The 24,344-nt window shown below is 45.7% G+C and overlaps 1 protein-coding gene across 17 annotated transcripts in view; it reads left to right on the top strand.

Annotated features, from left to right (window-relative positions):
• Nucleotides 1-24,344, top strand: part of TENM4 (teneurin transmembrane protein 4) — a 648,250-nt gene that overhangs the window by 608,186 nt on the left and 15,720 nt on the right. For all 17 annotated transcript variants that reach the window (XM_075416263.1, XM_075416294.1, XM_075416284.1 and 14 more), the window contains 4 exons: nt 6,866-7,038; nt 11,611-11,846; nt 18,429-18,725; nt 19,913-21,527. In XM_075416263.1, the coding sequence (XP_075272378.1) occupies nt 6,866-7,038; nt 11,611-11,846; nt 18,429-18,725; nt 19,913-21,527 (2,321 nt within the window). The remainder of the gene's footprint in view (nt 1-6,865; nt 7,039-11,610; nt 11,847-18,428; nt 18,726-19,912; nt 21,528-24,344) is intronic.

Here is a 24,344-nt window from a genome sequence, read left to right as displayed (position 1 = left end):
ATAGCATCCCTTTATCACCTGATGAGATCTCAGGTCATACACTGAGTTTTGTGGGATTTGGTGGCATCCTTGATTTACAGTAGTTAAGTGAGGCTCTCTTTCTGCTCCGTCAGAGTATGAAAAACACAAGCCACCTTTGCCTTTTGCTGTGCCTCCTCTTTTAGCAAGATTTATGTGCTTTGCAATTGCTTCATGATAAAATAATTAGATTCTTATCATTGTTCTTTTGAAGAAGTTACAGTGAAACTCCAATAAGTGCCATGATAAAATGGTACTTCTCCAGTACTCCCACTAAGCTGTGAAGTCCTGTTTTGAGCCATTGGCCTGGCCTGAAACGAATGCCTGGTGTCAGAGTTTAGTTGCGAACCAAGGGAATTACGATTACCGTAAAAGCTAGAGAGAGAGAGAGACATTTTCCTCTTCTTGTTTGGGCAGTCAGAAAATTCTGCAGACAGTGGCTGCAACCTGGCCTTGTGTCATTAGGGAGAGGACTTGCCTTCATACATATTTGAGTAGTATCGGTTGGTCTGTTATAGATTTATTTTTAATGTTGTGTTTAATGTTGTTTGAAAAATTGTGAAGAGGCGAGCTTGTTCAGAGGCAGCGGGTGCATGTCTGTATAATCGCACACAAAATATAGTTTGCAAAGTACATTAGGACACTTTGGCACTAAATGCAATATTATTATAGTGAATTTTTTCCGATCTATTTGACTCGTAGTTTTAAAAGGCTGATGAAATGTGAAAAAGCTAAAATGAGGAAACCCAGAGACTCAGGCAAGGAATTGATTTCTGAATAGATGGTACTTAGGATGCTCTCTTTAATTCCCAAGGCCCAGGTCTCTACACAATGGTAATGTGATAAATGGAAGCTCTGAATGTTTACAAGCTAACAATTAGGCCTCATAAGCACCAAATACCATTTTAATGCTGTGCATTGAACCTTAGCTAAATACGTTTCCAATTGGGAATGGATGGCAACGGCTTCCTTTGCTGGCCTAATAATTGTCACTGTAATTGTAAGCGCTGAGTCTTTGCAGCAGGTTTGAATGGGAGGCAGCAGCTGTGTTCGCAGGTGATGAATTCATTGCTCCGAGTGGCTGCTGTGTTTCGGCATTTACTTAATTCTGGTGCTTTCAGAGCATTTGGAGAACACAGGGGTCTTAGGCTGCGATGAAAACTGGCCCACCCCTAAATCCCAAGGCTGTGGAAACAGGCCTGTGCAGCTTAGCTGCAGAATGAGGTGACCGGGAGAGATTTGTCTTACCGCAAATACCGGGGCGCGCACGCAGCTACGTTAGAGCCAGTCACTTGGCCTTCCTCTCCAAGCTGAGGATGTGCCCTGTGAGTGCCTTTATAGGGCTGGAAGCAGAGGTAGAAGGAACAGACTCATTTAACTCGTTTAATTTTTTTTAAGCACATTATCTGTTTGGGATGTTGAAGCCTCCAAGCTAATATATCCTGGGAGACTGGGGGTATGTGAGAGATGATAGCAGGTATGTGCTGTGTGATCTAAATCAAGGGAAACGGGAAAAAGGCTCCAGTCCTGAGCAAAACAGAAAAGAGAAAAGGAACTGCTTGCCAAGAGGAAAGCGCTGTGTGTGTCCATGCTGACTGGCTTCCAGCACCTCCTTTTGCATTGCCACCGCAGTGCTAAAAGGAGTTTTTGTCTGGACGTGAGTGTTTTACCCTTCATCTGCCACCAATTATAAAATAATAATAAAAATGAGAACAGTGTAATTGTGCTACCTTCTCGTATTTCTCCCTTTATAAGGCATGGCCTCCTCGCAGCTGCAAATAGGTGAGCTGTCACCCCAAAGCCAGTGCTTGCAAGGTCCTTGCCTCACTTCTGGGCAGAGCTGCAGCAGCTCTTGCAGATGCAGAAAACACAGATGGTCCAGGTTACTTCTGACGGGGGCTAATGGGGTGACTAAGGAGGTGCCAAAAGTCTAATGTACACGTGCAGACATCTTAAACCAATTCCAGCACACCAGTCCGTATTCTTCAGGCCCAAAATGAGCCTTGCTTCCCAGGACCCACGGTCCCAGATGGAAGTCCTTGCCCTTGGTGAGGTTGTCCCCTGTCGTGTGAGTTTTGTACATCTGTAAAAATGTAACCATGTAAATTGCTCACATTGTACTTAGTCATTTTGACTTTAAAAGAAAAATGTGTGCACAGAGGTCTAGGCACCATCACACTCCTTCATGCTCTTTTTCCTTGCTATTTTAACCCATTTTGCACAGGCAGAGGTTATTGGCATATTCGACCATTTGCATATTTGCAAATATTGCATATTTGCCCACCAGAGAGCTGGAGGATCATCCAGGAACAGAGTGTAAGGTGTTGAGTGTCTGCTGCTGCTTGGGGCTGTTCAACTGAGTACCCACAGGTTTTTGAGGCTTTCTTTGGAGCACGTAAGTAGGGCTTGCAGGGAGTACAGGTTTTGTGCTGACTCTCACCGTGGTGCTGAGTGTCATTCAATTAGGATAAACCATATGACTGACAGGACGCTGACTCACCACTTAAAGGTAATAGCAGCCACGTCCATCATGTGAACAAGCTCTCTGCCTGCACCCTGGCTTTTGCTCTTCTTCTTTCCCTAATCCACAGACCTGCTTCCTTTCGCACTCGCACCTGCATTACCCCAGATTCACCCTTTAGACTTCGGTGCAGCACGTCTGGATTTGTGCCACTATATTTAGGAGGTGAATCAGGTTCAATTTCACGAGCAGCTCATTTTTTAAAAGTTAAATAGAGCAATATAATTAAATTACAGTTGCTTATACCACTAAGCCAGAGGTGTTAAATTCAGATCCATCTTCCTTAAATTTTGGAGCATTTGGGATCTGAGTCTACCCTTGCAGTTTATATATAGGACTATTGATGTTGAGGTAGAAAGAATTTGGGGTGTTACACAGCACACCTTTAGCGATAACAATGTTTTCTCTGCTCAAGGTAGAGACTAAATCATGTCCCCTGTGTCTGTCTCAGCAGATGGGGTAAAGATATTGCCTGTGATGTTTTCAGGTTAAGACTCACGTACTGTTTTAGGAGGAGACCTGCAGATGATTGTGCAGAAAGCGCAATCAAAACGCATGCCCTCTCAGTGCAAACAGGACAGCCACAAACATGGAGCAAAGTGTTTGGTCCTGAGAGCGCTTTAGTTGTGGCTCTCACAAGGAGATTCAGTTTAGATCCAAGCTGTGTGCTGCTAGCTGCTTGGAAAAGCTTTAACTGGTCTCTGCCAAACTCCTGCAATGCAGTCCTGTATTCTTTTTTTTTTTTTTAATCTTATTCTTTGCCATTTCACAAGGGGCTGTTTGATCACCAAGATCTTGGAGGGAAAGGGCAAGGCTGCTCAGCCGTCCATGCACGGATAATCCCGTAACTGATAGGCTGACACTGTGGAGGGCCAAATGCTTTCTTCTACCTTCCTACCTCCCCCTCTGCCCAGTGGGCAAGAAAAAACTTACGGGTGGTGTCTCCAAACCCAAGGGCTCGAGAGACTTGCAATGAGCTCACCCACTTAGCCACTATACACTAAATATTAAACTTGGGCAAAAATCACCTTTTCAGCGAGCCCTTCCTCACACTAAGTCACTGCCAGTGTATTGCCAGAAGCGAAGTACTGGCACTGTGTGCAAGTCTGGAACGAGGAGAATGGAAGAGAATTCATCCTGAGTGCACTCACCGGGCATGTGAAGGACAACCAGGGGATCAGGCCCAGCCAGCATGGATTCATGAAAGGCAGGTCCTGCTTGACCAACCTGATCTCCTTCTATGACCAGGTGACCCGCCTAGTGGATGAGGGAAAGGCTGTGGATGTTGTCTACCTGGACTTTAGTAAGGCCTTTGACACTGTTCCCCACAGCATCTTCCTGGAGAAACTAGCTGTCCATAGTTTGGAGGGGTGTACTCTTCACTGGATAAGGAACTGGCTGGATGGCCAAGTGCAGAGAGTGGTGGTGAATGGAGTTAAATCCAGCTGGCATTCGGTCATGAGTGGTGTTCCCCAGGGCTCAGTTTTGGGTCTGGTCTTGTTTAACATCTTTATGAATGATCTGGATGAGGGGATTGAGTGATCCCTCAGTAAGTTTGCATATGACACCAAGCTGGGTGGAAGTGTCGATCTGCTTGAAGGTAGGAAGGCTCTGCAGAGGGATCTGGACAGGTTGGATCGATGGGATGAGGCCAGCTGTATGAGGTTCAAGGCCAAATGCCGGGTCCTGACCTTGGGTCACAACAGCGCCATGAAACACTACAGGCTTGGGGAGGAGTGGCTGGAAAGCTGCCCAGCGGAAAGGGACCTGGGGGTGTTGATTGACAGCTGGCTGAACATGAGCCAGCGGTGTGCCCAGGTGGCCAAGAAGGCCAAGGGCATCCTGGCTTGGATCAGGAATAGTGTGGCCATCAGGAGTAGGGAGGTGATCATGCCACTGTACTCGGCACTGGTGAGGCCACACCTCAAGTGCTGTGTTCCATTTTGGGCTCCTCACTACAAGAAGGACACTGAGGGGCTGGAGCATGTCCAGAGAAGGGCAACGAGGCTGGTGAGGGGTCTGGAGAACAAGTCTGATGGGGAGCGGCTGAGGGAGCTGGGGCTGTTCCGTCTGGAGAAGAGAAGGCGGAGGGGAGACCTTATTGCTCTCTACAACTACCTGAAAGGAGGTTGTCGTGAGGCAGGTGTTGGTCTCTTCTCCCAGGTAACCACAAATAGGACAAGAGGCAATGGCCTCAAGTTGCATCAGGGGAGGTTTCAATTAGATATTACGAAAAATTTCTTTACTGAAAGAGTGGTCAGACATTGAAATAAGCTGCCCAGGGAGGTGGTTGAATCACCATCCCTGGAGGTGTTTAAAAAACATGTATATGTGGCACTTTTGGATATGGTTTAGTAGGCATGGTGTTGTTGGGTAGATGGCTGGACTTGATGATCTTAGAGGTCTTTATCAACCTATGATTCTGTGAAGAGGAGAGGAATTTCTTTTTTTGTCTAGTGCAGAGCCCGTCCAATGGCTGCTCATGGTTATGAGAGCATGAGTTGCATTTCAAGAGTACTTTACTTTTTGTTTGTTTGGTTTTTGTTTTTTTTAATTAGATGGGGTCTGTTGTCTTATTCCCCAGCTCAGAGTAATCCTGAAGAGGAGGATCAAGAACTCCTCAATCATCTGCTCCCTCCAAGGTCTGATCAACCTCATCCTAGACCCTCTCTAACACATTTCTCTCACCTATTCTTAAAAGCGCTGGGCAATGGGGTTTCCAGTGCTCTATCTGTTCCTCTGCTTGGAGCAACCATGGGCCTGGGAAATGTTCTTCAGCTTCTGGCCTGAATCTTCCCTGTTTCCATTCAAGCTGATTACTTTTTGTCACATCCTTTGTAGACATGATGAACAATTAATTATAATTCTCTTCAGAACAACTGTTGTCAGGGTGGCATCTTCCAGCTTCCTTGTTACCTCTCTTCTAAATCAGCACATTTCTTTTGGCTTTGCCTCTTAGGTCATGTTTTCTAAGCTTGTTATCTTTAATATATCTTTTACACTATTTTATCTTTCTGGGGGACAGTGCCCTTCACTGGACACTGGGCTCCATCAAAGGCTCACTGCTGGCTATTGCAGGAGAATGAGTCCTCTCTGCTCACCCACGTTTCACTTTGCATCCCCAAGTGAGAAGTTTTCTTGGTGTGATCTTCTTGTATATCATATAAATAATTCTTAAATGATATGTGGGCAGGACTTCAAAAAAGTCAAACATTATCACTGATTGCTTTTGCTGGATTTTTTCTACTGTTTCTCCCTGACTAGTTAAATATCCCTGCCCTGAAGGTCTGCCTCATCAGAAGGTCCAACTGCTCTGCAGAGATAAGTCAGTAGAGCTTGCTGATGGTCTCCATTTCAGCCTACAGCAGCTTCACTGCAAAGGTCCCTTGCCAACCCTCTGCTCTTAGCTCAGCCTGTGACCCAAGGGCACCCTTCTTGCAATGCCACCATGAGAGGCAGAATGGTGTGCTTTCTCCATCGACTCAGGACACCCCTAGGCACAGGTGTCTGCTTCTCCTTTTTATTGAAAAATAACCCCCCAGCTTGTTAACTGCTGTGGGACCTGCATGTATCTCACTTCTTTCATCTGGGTCCTGGTACACAGGTGTCCACATCACAGAAACCTCCCCAGATGGTGCTTGTGTTGACTCCCTCACTGAGAAAGCCAAGGACTCAGTAGGGGTGAAAACTAAACTGCTTTTGTACACTTTTAAATCAGTCCTTCCAGATGGTCCTAGGAACAGTAAAAGGTAGACACGGGGGTCTCAGCTGTGCTCAGGGCTCTACATCATATTCACAAAGGACAGTTCTCTGCCTGATGTAGCCAATCTGCCAGGTCCTTGCTGCTACCTTAACATTAGCCTTTAAAATAAGAAAGGAAAAAAAAGTAGAAAAAAAGATTGCTGAAGAGCTCAGGACAAAGGACACAGAACAGTTGGTGACTTTCAGAAACTCCTAGTTCTGCTAGACAGGATGGATGGGCCAAGGCTTTTCCGTACGTCACAGCACAGTGGATGGGAAATAAAGTTACTCCTGTAAACAAGAAGGGCAGTGCAGGTGATAATATTGGGAAAATGTTGTTAAAATACAGGCTAATACTTCTTTAGTCATTTTCTGTTCTTTGCTTGATTTTCTTCAGCTAAAAGCTGTGATTTTCTTCTCACGAAGCCAAAAAAGTCAAGACAGTCTGACAGACTGACAATGTGTTTTTCTCTGGGAAAAATCTGGGTGATGACTTCAAAGCTTGGTCTCTGCTTTATGGGTTGACTCCTGTATCCCACTCCTTTGCTGATGCAGATGTTGACTTCACCCCATCCTCCCTTTCAGGTACGACAGCTTTGGCCGCCTGACCAACGTGACTTTCCCTACTGGCCAAGTGAGCAGCTTCCGCAGCGATACCGACAGCTCCGTGCATGTCCAGGTGGAAACCTCCAGCAAGGATGATGTTACGATAACAACCAATCTGTCGGCATCGGGTGCCTTCTACACTCTGCTCCAAGGTGAGTTGGGCCACTGTCCCTCTCCCGGCTAAGCCACCCATGATGGATTATCCATCAGGAAACAGGCATCACCTTGATAATCCCCAGAAATCACCTGCGTCCTCGGGGCCCCAGAGCTCCCCACAAGCTGGTACAGACACACACTCACACCTACTTAGCCACATTCCCTAGCACCGTGGCTGCTCTGCAGCTGTTTTCTGCTTCATTCTCAGCCAGTCCGCTTGCTGTGCAGCCCTCATGCAGTACAGTCCTCCATCGTCATTACCATTATTGTTATAACAAAAAGGATTGCGTAAATCTAGCTGTGCTTCCAGCTGACCCCTTTGCTTCATTCTTTTAATGGCTTCTGACTTAACAGTTGCTCTCCTCCTGGAAGAGGCTTCCAGCTGGTTGCTGGAGATCTCTCAGATTCTTTGTTCACTGGCTGTTCAAATGTTCACAAGGCAGCATCCAGAAAAAATGACCATCCCTGTCCCCAGAAGGTCTGTGTTTGAGCTGAAGAGCTGCTATGGAGAGGCACAAAGGAGGAAGGAGAGGTGGGCAGCCAGGGTAGTACTGGTGGGACCAGTTTGTGGCTGTTGGAAATGAGCACAGTTCTGCTGGTGATGGTAAAGTGGGGAAATGGCAGATTGATGAGGTGGAGGAAAAGGTGATGAAGTGGCAGAGAAAAGAGGAATAAGTAGCAGGGGAGCACTGTGCTGACATACTGGTAGGGGCAGAAGTTGTAGTGCACAAACTGTGCCAGCCTGGATCTCCAAAGGAGGAAGCCTCCTTAGAATCAGGGTGAGCCATCACTCCTGTTTCCTGGGACTTGGAGAAAAGGAAGGGACTTTCAGACTCTCTGCTTTCTTCACTCCCCAGATCTCATTCACTCTTAGTCTGTGCCTGATGGCAATGGGTTGTCAGACATCATTTCCCCTTGTGAGGAACAAAGTGCTCCAAGTCAGACCAACGTGTTCCAGCATCACATCTGTTCCCACATCTCTGGGGGACACATTTTCCTCCCCCTCCCTGTAATAGCAGACAAGTTTTATTAAAAGAAAGTGCCTGCTATGCCTGAACACTGCTTTTCCTGCCTTTGGAGAGGGCGGCTGAGAGGATGCCAGGCCCTTCAAGCCGTCCTCATTATTCGTACGGCGGAACACAATGACTTTCTTATTCTTTACCTCAGCTTGCAAAGCAGATCCAACCTACCCCACCCCATCCCATCCACTCGCATTAAGACGTCTGGCAACTGCACAGACACGAGGTTGGCTTCACCTCAAGAGCCTAATTAAGCAATAGAGCCCGCTGTTGGGGGGCCTTTAGTGAGATAATTGACTGTGATGAGATTTATACACCCAGAGCTGAAGGCACAGTTACATAATGGTGCCACGGTCGATTATCTCATTGTACTGCCCTCCAGCACAGGGGCATTCATGCCATAAGGGCATGCAGTATTACAAACAGCTTAACCATCTTCAGAAGTATAAAATTACAAAACTGTTTGGATCTGAAGAAACTCACTTACCTTACAATGAAGATCTGGATAACATTGCAGCAGAGGTGGCCTGCGACCTGCTGAGGGTGGCTTCCCCACAGGCATTGGGAACTGTGAATTCTCAAACTGAGGTAGCTATTTGTTCATGGCAGCACTGTAGAAACTGAAACAAGGGCCACTAGAGTTGCTCAGGGATGTGTTGAGCACAGCTGAAATGAGGTTGCCTTCCACGTGCTTCTCTGCTGGATGGAGCTGGAGCTGTTCTGAAGGTCTGTGAGTGTCTTAGAATCATAGAATCATAGAATGGTAAGGGTTGGAAAGGACCTTAAAGGTCATCCAGTTCCAACCCCCCTGCCATGAGCAGGGACAGCTTCCACCAGACCAGGTTGCTCAGAGCTCCATCCAACCTGACCTTGAACACTGCCAAGGAGGGGGCAGCCACAGCTTCTCTGGGCAACCTGGGCCAGTGTTTCACCACCCTCATGGTGAAGAATTTCTTCCTAATATCTAATCTAAATCTGCCCTCTTTTAGTTTACAGCCATTCCCCCTTGACCTATCACTACACAGCCTTGTGAAAAGTCCCTCTCCATCCTTCCTGTAGGCCCCTTCAGGTACTGAAAGGCTGCTCTAAGGTCAACCCGGAGCCTTCTCTTCTCCAGGCTGAACAGCCCCAACTCCCTCAGCCTGCCTCGCAGGAGAGGTGCTCCAGCCCTCTGATCATCTTCGTGGCCCTCCTCTGGACCCACTCCAACACATCCATGTCCTTCCTATGTTGGGGGCTCCAGAGCTGGACTCAGGACTCCAAGTGGGGTCTCATGAAAGCGGAGTAAAGGGGCAGAATCCCCTCCCTCGCCCTGGTGGCCACACTTCTCTTGATGTAGCCCAGGATACGGTTGGCTTTCTGGGCTGCAAATGCACATTGCCGGCTGATGTTGAGCTTCTCATCCAGCAGTACCCCCAAGTCCTTCTCCTCAGGCTGCGTCTTGCTCGCTCCGTTGTTCTCCGGGGAAAATGCATTTTGCAGATTCCCTTTGCGTGAGAGGTGCTCGTGCATTTTCCTTCTGGACTGACAGTGCTGGCCACATTTCACAAATCCTTGGTGAATCTTTCAAGAAACCTGGATCACACTGTGAACAGGAGAGGTCTGAGAAGGTGTTTTCAGAAGGTTACAGATTGCTGTAGGATGAATTTAGGAGCCTCTACAGCTAACAGGCATCTCAGGACCTCTGTGGGATTTTATCCTCTGAATAAATAAAAAAGTGAGCATTTGTTCAAGGCCAAAATGGGGCACTAGTGCCCTAGAGGCAAAGCAGCATAAAATTCAGCATCCAATGGCCCCTGGAGTTCATGTAGCCCTTGAGAAATGCCTTCCAAAGCCAGGGAAGAGTCTTCTCTTGGGAAAGTGTTGAAAGTGGAGAATGTACATTCCCCACACTGCACCACACTGCTGGTGACCATCCACCATAACCCCTCTGCGGTACTTGTGTGACACAAAGGGAACATCACATGTCCAGTGAATTTCTCAGAGACCTTCAAGCTTTCTCCTGCTTCCTGGTGAAGGATGAAGGAGGGTGGAATATGTTAGCTGTGCAGAGATATTTCACTGATTTGATTTAAAGCACATGTCTTACCACTTTCTCCTCAAACCAAACATCTAAGAACAAAAGTGTGACAGCCAGCTGACTGTCCCCTGTCCTTCCACTTGCAGAATCCAGCATGGAGTGGATTTGATCCTGCTGGAGTCTATGTCAAAAGGCCATCAACTTAAGTACTCAGTGATGCAGCTAACACACTTGGATCTACACTGTGGATCACTGCTGTATGTTTATAGTGGCAAAATCCAGTGCCACAGCAGTTTCATGCCGTCACTACTGTGTACAGTAAGTTGAGTTGTGGTCCTGCTGAGATCAGTGTGGCAAGACTCCAGCTGGCTACTACAGGAGCAGGATCAGACCCGCAATAAAAAAGACCAACTGGTGTCAGGTTTCCTTTCCTAATTATACCGAACTGTGCTCTTCGCTGATCTATTTCATCCAGGCGAGAGATGGTAATTTCGCTGTGACCTCGTTTCCTGCTGAGCTATGGCAGAGCAACTAGCGAACAAAACCCAACTTGCCTCAGAACGGAAAAACAATTGACATTAATTTTTAATGGGTGTTTTTATTCACAATTAGGTATTTATAGCAGCCTGGGAGACAGAAATTGTAATATTTTCCAGCTTTTGAGGAGCTTCCGATAAGGCAGTCTTTGTACAATGTGCTTTTAAAGCCATTCTGCACTGAGCAAGTCTCATACTTTCTTTCCCTTCATGAGCTCCCCTCCACGGAGAGAAATGGCAGCTGGAGATTCAAAAGATGGGCTTTCAGCCTGCGTGATTCCTGAAGGATGTGGAAGAGATATTGTTCTTCTCTTCCACTCCTCAGCTCCCAAACCCTGGCCTCAAAATCTGCTGATCCTTCAAGAGCTAGTGGAGGCCAGATGTACGGAGCTGTATGGGAGCTTAGTGCCTCTGCTTTCTTTCCAAACATGAGGACTTGGGTCGTCTCCTGAAAGCTTTCCCAAGTGCAAGGCTTTGGCTGTTGTTTGGGGAACTGGTTAGCATTAACTCGCTGTGCAATTTCCTGTCACTTGTGAGATGGTGAATAAGCTGAGGAAAGTAGGTGGCCTCACTTTTTCATAAATTGTAGTGAAATTGGGATCTTTAGGATATAAAAGCATGGAAAGTTTTGAGCCAGACTGTGATTTAAAACAAATATCTCACCACCCAGTGTTTTAGCCTGGAGGAAGAGGTTTGAACCTGCGCCCTTTGCTAGGGTATTACATGGTTCTTCTGCTGGTGCCTCTTTTAACCTGTGTAAGACTTCTGCAAGAGTTTGAGGTGCAGAAGCTCATCAACAAGAAAAAGAGATTGTCCGTCTTTACTTTCACTGTTGAAACCCATGTTTTGCTCACTGTGTGTGGGACAGGTGAGTGGCAGTGCTTTTGGTTACAACCATCAGAAATGCCGGTGAAGCCTGGGTGAGGGAGCAAATGAAAAGATGGAGCTCTATCATTGAGCAGCTGTTTGAAAAGATCTCTTATCTGTCTTCAGACCAAGTCCGAAACAGCTACTACATCGGCGCTGATGGCTCTCTCAGACTGATGCTCGCTAATGGCATGGAGGTGGCCCTGCAAACCGAGCCGCATCTGCTGGCTGGCACCGTCAACCCCACGGTGGGGAAGAGGAATGTCACCCTGCCCATCGACAATGGCCTCAATCTTGTGGAGTGGAGGCAGCGGAAGGAGCAAGCGAGAGGGCAGGTCACCGTCTTTGGACGTCGGCTGAGGGTAAGTGAGCAGTGTGAGCGGTTTTGGACTCCTCATCTCGTCATAGAATCACAGAATCATTAAGGTTGGAAAAGACCTCTAAGATCATCAACTTCAATCATCAACCCAACACCACCATGACTACTAAACCATGTCCTGAAGTGCCACATCTACACAGTTTTTGAACCCCTCAAGGGTTGGGGACTCCACCACTGCCCTGGGCAGCCTGCTCCAATGCTTCACAACTCTTTCAGTAGAGAAATTTTTCCTAATATCCAATCTAAACCTCCCCTGATGCAACTTGAGGCCATTTCCTCTTGTCCTATTGCTAGTTACGTGGGAGTTACTCAGTCCCCAGTCTCAAAAGAGAAAGGGACAGGGCTGATTTGTCTCGTCTGCAGTAGGGATGAGGCTGCAGGACAGAGTGCTAGCTGTTCATCCTCAGTGACACAATGTTTATGACTTGAATATATCCTTACGTCCCCTTATGTGCTGACGTTCTCTTAGCTATCACAGGTAGTATTGCTGATTTGCCTACGAGTCCTCTGCATCACTGGGAACGCGTGACCTCCTACCAGACGCTGCAGGTTTAACCAGTGTCAGGCTGTTTAAGCAAGCAAGGGACCATCGTAACTATAAAATACTGCACCAATTAGTGTAGATATTTTCTGCCTGTGCTGCTGGCAGTAATAGACCTGAGCACTGAAAGCTTTGTAAGCATATGAGGACAAGCTGAGCTGGGGCTGTTCAGCCTGGAGAAGAGAAGGCTGAGTGGAGACCTTATTGCGGCCTTCCAGTACTTAAAGGGGCCTATGAGAAAGCTGGAGAGGGACTTTTGACAAGTGCATGGAGTGATAGGGCAAGGAGTAATGGCTTTAAACTGGAAAAGGGTAGCTTTCAATCAGAAATTCTTTGCTATGAGGGTGGTGAGGCCCTGGCCCAGGTTGCCCAGAGAAGCTGTGGCTGCCCCCTCCCTGGAAGCGTTCAAGGCCAGGTTGGGTGGAGCTCTGAGCAACCTGATCTAGTGGAAGGTGTCCCTGCCCATGGCAGCAGGGATCTGTAAGGTCCCTTCCGACCCAAACCATTCTGTGATTCTATGATTATTGTTCACTGGGCAGCCTCAGAAAAATTTCAACGATTTCTGAAACTTGCCAACCTGTCGAACCTGTTGAAGAACTGGGCTCGCAGGGCGTTGCATTGCAACTGCCGTTGTTTCCCACAGTGAAGTTTTATGAACAGCTCCAACCTGATGCTATTCGCTCCTCCAGGAGTGCGTGGTCCTTTCTGTGCTTGAGACTGATGTGTTTGGAAAACATTGTTCTGCACAATGCATTGCAGACTTGTCAAGGCTGCTTAAAGATCTTGGCCAATAAGCCTGTAATTCCTCTGCTAACTGCTGGCACGGCTGGTAACTTGTAATAGCAAGTCCTGCACAATCACCCTGTACCTTGCTAGTCTCAGAGTCATGGGCTGATGAGTGGTTCCTGGGAAGCTGCTCAGCACCTGGCAAATTCAGACCCTCTGAGAAAAATGCTGAGTGCTATGTAATGCCACCACAGAAAAAGGACTGCAGCTATTTATTCGCACTTAAGCTTTGCAGGAAATATTAATGCTTTGACTTCAGACTATGTGTTTCCCAGTCCTTGCTCTTCACCTCTCCCTATTCCCTGCAGTGTGACCCCTGCTACCTTGGTGTGATTTCTGCTGTCTCTCCTCACTCACACTTGTCAAGTGTTGCTCTTTACCCTCCTCTGCTCTTTTCCCCTTGCGTCGATAGCCTCATATTTTGTTACCAGGAGAAAAAAATGCAAACAGTAGTGAAAGCTGGAGCTGTTCCTTCAGTGGGAACTCTATATCTGCAGATCAGTTAGCATCACCCTTCTGGTTTGGTTTGTCTTGGGGATTTTATTTTATTTCATTTCATTTTATTTTATTTTATTTTATTTTATTTTATTTTATTAATAACCAATGAAAATATCAGACAGGTCTTTTTCTGAAAGGAGAGAGCCTTCTGAAATCCACAGCTGTGTTACAGCTATTTGGTGCTCAAAGCAGTTTCCACTCATTTAGCCACAGCTCAGTTGCCTGTGTCAGTTTTATCTTCCAAAATTTTCACAGTAGATTCAAATGCAGAATGCGTCTTTGTTTTATATTGTACCATAGTTGGAAAAACACTTGCAAAATGAGTTTTCAGGCTGGTTACTTGTGTCCCCATAAATCTGCCAGCATTTATTAATATTTTGAGCTTATCGGGGCCCTTCTAGTGAAGCGAAAGAGCATCTTACATGGTTGAAGGACTCAGTTATGGCTCTGTTCAGGGGTTCAAAGTAGCTGAGGATGTACAAGAAGTTTTAAGCTGCCTGTTTGTACCTGCGTGGCAGCATCTGCACCCTTAAGACATAAACCTGCAAGGTGCTAATTGCCTCCCTGGGGATTGCCCAGCATTTAACATACTCCGTGTGTCATGTTCTCCTCTCCTCTCATACCACTAATTGCTGCTTTCCCTGGCAAGGGAGAAGCTTAGGAAAGTGAAGTTCAACATGTTTTGGTTCGTTTTGGGAAATGTTATAATTTTTTGCCATATGTGAGTAAATCACTACTTTCCCTCTCTCCTCACCCCACTGCTCGCATGAGACAGCAGCAAAGACACAGTGCTCCATGGGGACACAGCATGCCCAAAGCGGCTGCAGCATCACTCCGTGAAGCCTTTGAGATGAGGAGAACAGGATCTGGCCACTGTAAAAGAGAGAGTTCCCCTGAAACCAGCATCCTTTCTGCTACCATCACATGGGTCCACATTTTATGAGTTGTGGCCCTTCTACCACTGTTGCATGGTGTTCTCAGGGACTGATGCCCTGTTGCCACGAGCTCAAACAGCTCCCAGCATGAAGCCAGTTTCACAGCTGCCTTCTTGACCCTCCCTAAGACATAATACAGTGCACGCATGTGTTTATTGCAGGGATAAGGCACAGGACAGAGACATCTGCATGGATGAAGGGAAAGGGGCCAGCGCTGACACCTTTTCCCCAGTCCTATCAACGCTGACCTGGCTCTGTGCTTGGCCAGACACCAGTAAAGCAGCGCAAATACGTTAAAGGAACCCCTTTCCTTTCTCCTATCCCACACACCCTATGGAACGTTGTGATGCCCTGATCCACCCACCCTGTAGTGAGATATCTCCACAAATTTGGTGGCTACAAATTTAGCCCATCACTGGCCAACAGCTACACAGACTCCATCTGCAGTGATAGCATTAGGTAAGCTCTGCTCCAAGAACAGAGCTGCTTCCTTTTTTTTTTTTTAAACAAACTTGACTTTTTCAATAAAGCAGGATGTAAAATAATCTCTGACAGTGAAGCAAATAGGACAGCCAAAAGAGACAGAGCTGCTGGCTCAGCTCTTTTATTTATTTAACCATGGAAACTCCTGTTGTAAGTCACTTTGTTTTTCCCAAGACCTTGGCAGAAGGTTAATGGTGGCATCAAGACCTAGTGTCCCAGACATTCCCCTGAACCAGCGTGACCGGAGAGGTCTCTTGGGATATGCTGCGAACCATTCCTGGTGTGCTGACTAACGAGGACAGTCCAGCATCATCTCCACAATTTCTGCAAGGTGTTGAGGTCTGGATATGGGCACCCCAACGGTTTTAGCAATTCGCTGGGGAAATTGCTTTGTAGGCAGCCATTTATCACATGGATGTTGTTGCCTCCTGGAGTTCTCGTTGCAGAGGTATTGCTTGCCCTCCTCTGATGAAGGTTGCCAGAGTGTTTTCATGATAAATCTTCCCTTTTTGTGCTCTTGTGCTTCCAGGGAGATCAATGCATGTTGTTTAATTATAATTTAAGCTAAAATAACTCCATAGGAAGCATTGGAGAGATCAGAGATGGTAGCATCTTTATGCTCTTGCTTTTCCAGAGCAAGCTAAGGGACTGAATAAAGTACTGTGGCACATGAGTTTGGGGTTAAGTTTAGTCTCTCACATGTTATAGCAGGGAGGAAACAATCCACAGTGAACTGTGGATTTAAAATTACTCTGCCTCAGTCCTGTGCTGATCACAGGCCTTGTCAAATGCTCTGAGGGGCAAAAGCTTTTTGCAGGAGCTTTCAGATCCCGTTCCAGGATAAGGACTCCAGGATGTAGGACGGCACCTTATTTAGCTACTCACCATAAAACATGGTTATTGGACTGAAGCCTGCAGCCCTGTCAGTGCTTCTGCAGAAAATTCTCTTCTGTTCAAGGCATGCCCTTGAAGAAGGATGAAAAAGATTTAGCCCCTGTTCAGAGGCTACCTGGCACTAAAGGGTTCACTTTGCCCATCGCCTTGAGGGGTGGCTCTTGGCACTGCAGCACTTCTTGGAGAGAAGAGAGATTAAACCAAGAGAGCAGGAGAAAACAAATCATTAAAAAAAATCATGGAAAGGGAGACTGGTTCCAACTAGTCCCACAGAAATTGCGTGCCAGAGCATGGGGAGGGTGGGGTGACTTAGGGCACCAGTAATGGGATGCAGAGATTTGGACTGAGCTTAAGAGCTATCCTGAGACCTGTTATTCGGTCTCTCCAGCACAGTGAGCAGCATATGGATCAGGGGGGCCACATTCAGCCTGGATTACTGTCCCAGCCCTGGAAGAGCTCTTTCCAGCTCTCTTGGCAGAGACCAGTAGCAGAAGAAGCTGCAGCTGCCGAGCTGGAGCTGCTCTGTGAATAGGTGGAAGGCAGAGATGCTATTTCTTCCTGCTTTGCTTTCTTTTTTTTTTTCTTTTTTTTTTTTTTTTTGCAAGCAATTGCCACTTCTGTTTCTCTATTTATAGCAGCAAGCACCTACAAGATATCAAATTGCTCTGTCAGTTACATGTGTGCATCTGTGCTTAGAGTTTTGATACCTTTATAATGATTTTCCAGCTTGCCTGTTACAGTGGGCTGTTGGCCGATTTCTGCTTTCTCCCATTGCCCATTTACATTCCATTTTACACATATTTAATTACAGCATTATCTACATTTCCACAACATTTCTTTCCTCGAGTCATGCCCACCTTTTATCATTGTTATTCATAAGTTGAAAATCATTGTTGCACTTGCCTCCTCTTACATCGTCTTCATCCTGACATCATGGCACTGTTTCCTTTTCTCTTGGCTGGCTCACGCACACCCTCAGCTTCCATCCTCATTTTCTCAGCCATGCTTTTGCCCCTTCCAACCCCAGCTCCTGAGATGCTTTCTTTTGAACTCCGATTTTGTGGTGTCCCCATTTTCTAGGTTTCAGCACAGACACCTGCCTACGCAGCATGGAAGCGCTGCAGCAGTCCCACCTTTCCTTCTCCCGTTCCTCCAGAGCTGAGAAACCCCTTCTCCATTGGCTCTATTGCATCCTTTCTCTCCTCTCTCTTGCTGTTTAGCTCTCAGATACTCCCACAGCCCTCAAAATATAGTGGGAATTCAGTCATACACCCTAAAGTAACGACCAAGATCAAAGCTGGACCAGGGCTGGGAGCAGTACTCAGGTCAAGAGTGTCTGCTTTACCCAGAGCAGGGTAAGGCAGTGGGTTTAACTTGCAGTCTGAAGACCTTGCAGCAACCTGCAAACCCTGGTTCATTGACTACAGCTGAAGGGCTGCAAAGGGAACTAAAAATCAAGCCAGCTGTTTGGGGTTTGAAATTGATCCCAGAAGAATCTGCACTCTTCTAGCTAAGAGGGATTCACCAGCTGAAAGAGGTTTGAAAGTGGTGGGATGGAGAAAGAACTGTCTTCACTGGCAGGCTCAGACTGGGAATGTGGATTTTTCATCCTTACTCAGTAGTTTGCTACTGTGAGGATGTGGCTTTGTAAGTCTCCTTGCACAAGTGGCTAAACATGAGCGTATTATTATCAACTCCTTTTTGTATTGCTGTGCTCTGCAATCCCTGCATCAAAATATATTCCTGCTCCTACCTTTGAAGTAGATACCTTTGATCTTTGGAAATGCAGAGGCAGTGGAGGTAACAGGAGTGTAATTATGCAACACCGAGTAATCCCAGGACAATGAAACTAAAACTCCAGCTCTCACAGAAAAGTTCCTACTCTGTGTAACATCTACAGTGGTCAAGGCCTCCATATTTCATCTCAGGGGGAAGTCTTAACCTCCAGTGCATGCAGTATATTCAGTAAACTCAGAGAAAAGCTCTGCTTTCCACTATTTTGACACAGCGTCCATCTTTTTTCTGCAAGTATTATTTTTTGATGTGCATGAAAGCAAAAGACTATATATCCCAGGTCTGGTAAGCAGAGTACCTTGCAAATATTCACCATAACAAGTTGTCATTTCATCTTCTGTAGGTCCATAATCACATCAGCTGTAGCAGTACTAAGCCTGGGTTTGAGATTTGAGAAATATTCCTTCACCATGATGATGTTTCAAAAATACCCTGTTTTTCTGCCTCTCTCCTCACTGAAGTCAACAGAAGCAACATTAGGACAACTCTTGGCTTTGAAAATTGCCTCTTATCCGGAGGCAATGAACAGCTGGATACTCTCCAGTGTGGTCTAAAGAGATGTTTGGTGAAACAAGACTAATCTTTGTAACTTAAACTGTTTCCAGCTTCCTAATTCTCCATCTCTTTCCTGTAGGTTCACAACAGAAACCTGCTGTCCCTCGACTTTGATCGTGTGACGAGGACAGAGAAAATCTATGATGACCACCGCAAGTTCACGCTCCGCATCCTCTATGACCAGGCAGGGAGGCCCAGTCTCTGGTCACCCAGCAGCAGACTGAACGGGGTCAATGTCACCTATTCCCCGGGAGGACACATTGCAGGGATTCAGAGGGGCACGATGTCAGAAAGGATGGAGTATGATCAGTCTGGCAGAATTACATCCAGGATCTTTGCTGATGGCAAATCATGGAGCTACACTTACTTGGAGAAGGTAAGAATCCTCTAATCGCTCAGCTATGGCGCATTTGGTGCAAATGGGCTCTACTCCTTTGACTTCGGTACAGCTGCACTTTCACATCAGCTGATTGATGGTCCTTATGGTCCAGTACTCCTGCCTACACTAAGGTGCACATAGTAACTTTGATGCCAAACCACCAAAAAGCAGTTGAAAATATCCTGAGAAGTTTCTTCCCAGTCACGCTGAGAGCATGTCTTAATGCTGTGAAGCTTTGGCATTTGATTTTTTAAGCACAACATTCCTTTGCTGAAGTAGCTGCAACATAAAATATCTTCAGGTAAAGTCAGAGCTGTGAACAGTAGGAGTTTCCATGTGAAAACAATCTACAGAGTCTGACATCCTGCCTGCCTTGAGTGTGCCATTCCTGCTTTGTAGGAAATACATGTAATTAAAAAGTGTTGGGCACAAATCCAACCAGACTGTGGTAGCACACTTTGCACTGTTTTCTGTAGTCTGCACTCTGTATATTGTCATGGGACTTCAATTCTTCTGGGTGTTACCATTAATCTTTACACTGCCCAGTGTACTATAGAACCATATGCTGCATACCTGGGGATGGAATTTTTGATTCCTGAGTTTTGCACAGACCCTACCCCTAAAACAGTTTAAGGAAACTACAGTAACATAGCTTTTAAAAAGCAAAAAGGATTGACTCGCCCCTGGTATTATACAATCTGTGCCAATTGCTACATGCAAAAAAAAATCCCAGAACACATAAGCATACAGGAGAAGTTTGCAGTCAGATAGTAACTGAAGGTACGGAGACACAATGAATTAATTGGTCATTGGAAGGTGGTGTCAGGGGGTACTTTTCCAAGAATTGTTTGAGTTGCTCTACCAGTTTTATCTATTTAGCCTGTAAAAGCTATTGGCACAGGGAATTTGGGTAGAGACAGCTAGCTACAGGGTATTGATTTGAACAACCGAGCATTCTGAACTTAGATCTTCCTCATTGCATTAACTGCTTCTTCCTCTGACCTGTTCCTACTTGGGGATACTTGATGTGCCATGCAGCTACGTTCCTCTCAGCATCTAATCCTATGGGTGCAGAGATTTGCCCTACTCTTTGGGTTGGAGAATCTTGCAGATTTTGTGAGAGTTGAGTATAATTTTGTCTGAAAACCAGGAATATAATCTATAGTTTTCTCCTTCCCATCCAGTCCATGGTGCTGCTCCTTCACAGCCAGAGACAGTACATCTTTGAGTTTGATAAGAATGACCGGTTGTCATCAGTGACCATGCCCAACGTTGCCCGTCAGACTTTAGAAACCATTCGTTCCATTGGTTACTATAGGAACATCTACCGGCCACCAGAAGGCAACGCCTCGGTGATTCAGGATTTCACAGAGGATGAGCAGCTCCTCCACACTTTGTACTTGGGGACAGGGAGACGTGTCATCTACAAGTATGGAAAGTTATCCAAGTTAGCCGAGATGCTCTACGACACTACAAAGATCAGTTTCACCTATGATGAAACTGCTGGCATGCTGAAGACCATAAACTTGCAGAATGAAGGGTTCACGTGTACAATCAGATACAGACAGATAGGACCCCTCATAGATCGGCAGATTTTCCGCTTCACTGAGGAAGGCATGGTGAATGCACGCTTTGACTATAATTATGACAACAGCTTTCGGGTGACTAGCATGCAAGCAGTCATCAACGAGACACCATTACCCATTGATCTCTACAGGTACGATGACGTCTCAGGCAAAACCGAGCAATTTGGTAAATTTGGAGTCATTTACTATGATATCAACCAGATTATCACCACTGCTGTCATGACTCACACTAAACATTTTGATGCCTACGGCAGGATGAAGGAGGTCCAGTATGAGATATTCCGGTCTCTCATGTACTGGATGACTGTGCAGTATGACAACATGGGGAGAGTGGTTAAGAAAGAGCTGAAGGTTGGCCCTTATGCAAACACAACTAGGTACTCCTATGAATATGATGCTGATGGCCAGCTGCAGACAGTGTCTATCAATGACAAACCACTCTGGCGTTACAGCTACGACCTAAACGGAAACCTCCATTTGTTGAGTCCGGGGAATAGTGCCCGCCTTACACCCCTCAGGTACGACCTCAGGGACAGGATCACTAGACTGGGGGATGTGCAGTACAAAATGGATGAGGATGGCTTCCTGAAGCAAAGAGGCAATGATATTTTTGAGTACAATTCAGCTGGCCTGCTCATCAAAGCCTACAACAAAGCTAGTGGGTGGAGTGTGAAATACCGCTATGATGGCCTCGGAAGGAGAGTCTCCAGCAAAACCAGCCACGGCCATCACTTGCAGTTCTTCTACGCAGACCTGACCAACCCGACCAAGGTCACCCATTTATACAACCACTCGAGCTCCGAGATCACCTCCCTCTACTACGACCTCCAAGGCCACCTCTTTGCAATGGAGCTCAGCAGCGGGGATGAGTTCTACATAGCCTGTGATAACATTGGCACTCCTTTGGCTGTCTTCAGTGGGACTGGCTTAATGATTAAGCAGATACTGTACACAGCCTATGGGGAGATCTATATGGACACCAATCCCAACTTCCAGATCATCATCGGCTACCACGGAGGACTGTATGACCCCCTCACAAAGCTTATCCACATGGGACGGAGAGACTATGATGTGCTAGCAGGTCGGTGGACTAGTCCAGACCATGATATGTGGAAGCATCTGAGTAGCAATAACATAATGCCTTTCAACCTGTACATGTTCAAAAACAACAATCCCATTAGCAACTCTCAGGATATCAAATGTTACATGACAGGTAAGACATTTAAATTAATTAACACATTCACAAGCTTGCCATCACAGAATAGGTTTCTTCTCTCTCAGTATGCTGGTCACCATGAGGTTTTCCAGTGTTTAATATAATGGACACAAGCTTTTCTTTGCCGGTTGACCCCTATGTCCAGGGCACATTTAATTCATTAACATAGATGGAGATTTTAATTCCCAAACCTGTTTCCTTTTCTCTTCCGTGGTGTTTATTCTCTTTATTTTGCTTCCAGCTTTTCGTTCCCTCAGATATCCCAAGTTTAGCTGCCGATTAATGTCCTGATAACCTTTCTCTTTGTAGCGGGGCAGCTCTGTTTACACAGTTTTGCCTAGAGATTTATTTGCAACTAAACAAATGACATGCAGATTTGTTTTAGCAGACCGGCAACTGCGACTTAAACCTTTTAATAGAGTCAACCATTTCAGAGCACACTACAGTAACCATGTAGTTCGAAGTTAAGCTGCCCCACAGAATTAACATTTTCTACTAAAAGTCAATAAAAGCAGATGATTTAGACTTAAAGGCCAGATTTTAGGGCATACCTACCCCACAACTTGACATAACCTCTGAACTGCTTCCCCTGGGACTTTGTAAAATGGCAATAACACGAGCTCTATGTATGTTTTTCATACAGAAAATCATTCTGTAGGTTAAATGTCCTTCCTATATTCATACTTTGTGCAACACCGGTAGTAACGTTTGAGAGGACTGTTGTGGTGGGACTCTTTTCTATATACTTCCCATTGGAAAACCAGGCGACACAACCACAAATCAAATGTACAGACTTCTTAAGGAGACACAATGAATTTTTAAATGTTCCTGCTGCGTCTATCACAGCTTTCCCATATGCAACAATATTTGCATTCCCCTAAGTTATGAGATTGGCTGAACAGCAAAAAAACTTTGCAAAACAAAAATCCTGGGTTGTTCTATTCCACTTGTTTTTCTAGCCATTACTATTCGTGCTTCCAGGTTCTTCTGCAATAATCATAAGGATTAGGTTGTATTTTTTTATATGAAAAGCTGTTTTCTCCAGAGCTGAGGAGATGCTGCCATGAGGGAAGTAAAATATGCCAAAAGATGCAGACTAAGATCCTGCGTGTTGGCCTCATTCTGATAATTAAGGCTGGCAGGGAATACTTGCAGATAACGTTTCCTATCAGAAAATGCTCATTTGTCAAAACTGAATTTGTTTATGGGAGAAGGTAGAGCTTGAGAGATTTCTCAGCAGAGACGTTGTAAACAGCTCTCAAAATTGTCTATATGACAAATTCCAAAAAAGCTTAAAAGAAGAATTCCTTTTTGGTTTTCAACCTTCTCAAGTGAAGTGTAAACTAACGATTGAAGACCACAAAAGAAAAAATAAGGAGTCAAAACCAAACTGGAAAATCTTAATTTGAAATTGTTGTCTTGAACTGATCCAGTTTTTCAACAGTTGCTCCATGCCATATTAGCAGATTTTTATTTTCCTGCTAAAGTTAAGACAGGGCAAAATTTCCAATCCTGTCTTGGAACAGGCAAACAGTTTCCCACCCAGCTCTGATGATAACATCAAGATGTCAAAATCTGATACTTTCATGTTTTTACGCACCAAATAACTTTTTCCACTGTCTTTAAAGTCCTATTTTTAGTCTTTCAAGAAGCAGCACCCAAATACGTTTTTTTAAGTATCTCCTCTCCCAGTGTATGGAAAAAACAGGTCACCTTATGGCATGAGGACCACCATGCAGGGCTGCTGCTCTGGCATTTCTTTCTGCTGAAGCTTTCAGGCATCTCATGGGCAGCACCGTGATGAGCTTGTCCTTGTCATCACAACCAAATCTGCCCAAATTTGGGCACAGGGAACCGCTCTCTGTCCCTCCCTGCCCACCCTGGGACCCGCTGTGCTTAGGGGAGCTCAGGACCCAGGACACGAGCAAGCGATACACGGTGAGGTTTCTGAGCTCGTGGGTACAGATTGGAGGCACGTGGAGGGGGAGCAGGAGTTGCAGGTATTTACGGTTTGAGAAGCCCATTGTTAAACATGAATATTTTAGCGATTGTACAGTTCATGGTGTAGAGCTTTGCTGCCAACTTCAGCAATCCTGATGGATTGAATTGACATTTCCATTACACGTGTCTGCATTAAGCACTCTTTTTCTTTGCCCTCAAATGAATTTACTGTGAAATGTGTTGGCAGGGTTACTGTAGCTGAAAAAAAACCTCTGTGATATGGAATGTACTTTTATGTCAAAAAAGTTGTCACTGCCTCTTGGCAAATTTATATTTTCCCCTCTTTTTTCTCAGCTCCACGCCTTCCTCCCATGTTTTTTGGGTGGGTTGTTTTGGGGTTTTTTTTGTTCTGGGGATTCCAACACCTCTTCCCAAAAAAGAACAAACTCCTGTTTGCAAATGTTTTGAAAGTCAGTTTTCTGAGAAGTATCAAAAAAAGCCTGTCTTGAATCTTTCCAGACACGTTACATGCTTTTCTGCTGTTCAGCATCCCTGCTCTGTATCCTTTTCAACATTTGTGAAGTGCTTGGGAAATGGTTCCTGCACCACGGCCAACCTTCACAGTTTTACTTTGTTCTCCTGACCACCTGGTCCACAATATGTACATCAAAGGTCTTCAGTTCACATGAGAAGGATTTGGAAGCAGGCTTGCTTAGCACTAAGCAAAAAATTAATCAAATGAGCCTTTTAATTTCTTCCCCTCCCTCCAACCTCTCTGTTTCAAAGACACTCCAGAAACAGTCTGTACATCGAGGGAACAGAAGTGTTTTTATTACAGAAATCCTCCCCCTTCCACATGGATTGAGGCAAGGG

The sequence above is a fragment of the Opisthocomus hoazin genome, chromosome 1, assembly GCF_030867145.1.
Source record: "Opisthocomus hoazin isolate bOpiHoa1 chromosome 1, bOpiHoa1.hap1, whole genome shotgun sequence".
NCBI classification, from domain to species: domain Eukaryota; kingdom Metazoa; phylum Chordata; class Aves; order Opisthocomiformes; family Opisthocomidae; genus Opisthocomus; species Opisthocomus hoazin.
The sequence above is the reverse complement of the archived record's forward strand: the minus strand, read 5'-3'. Positions and strand labels throughout refer to the sequence as shown.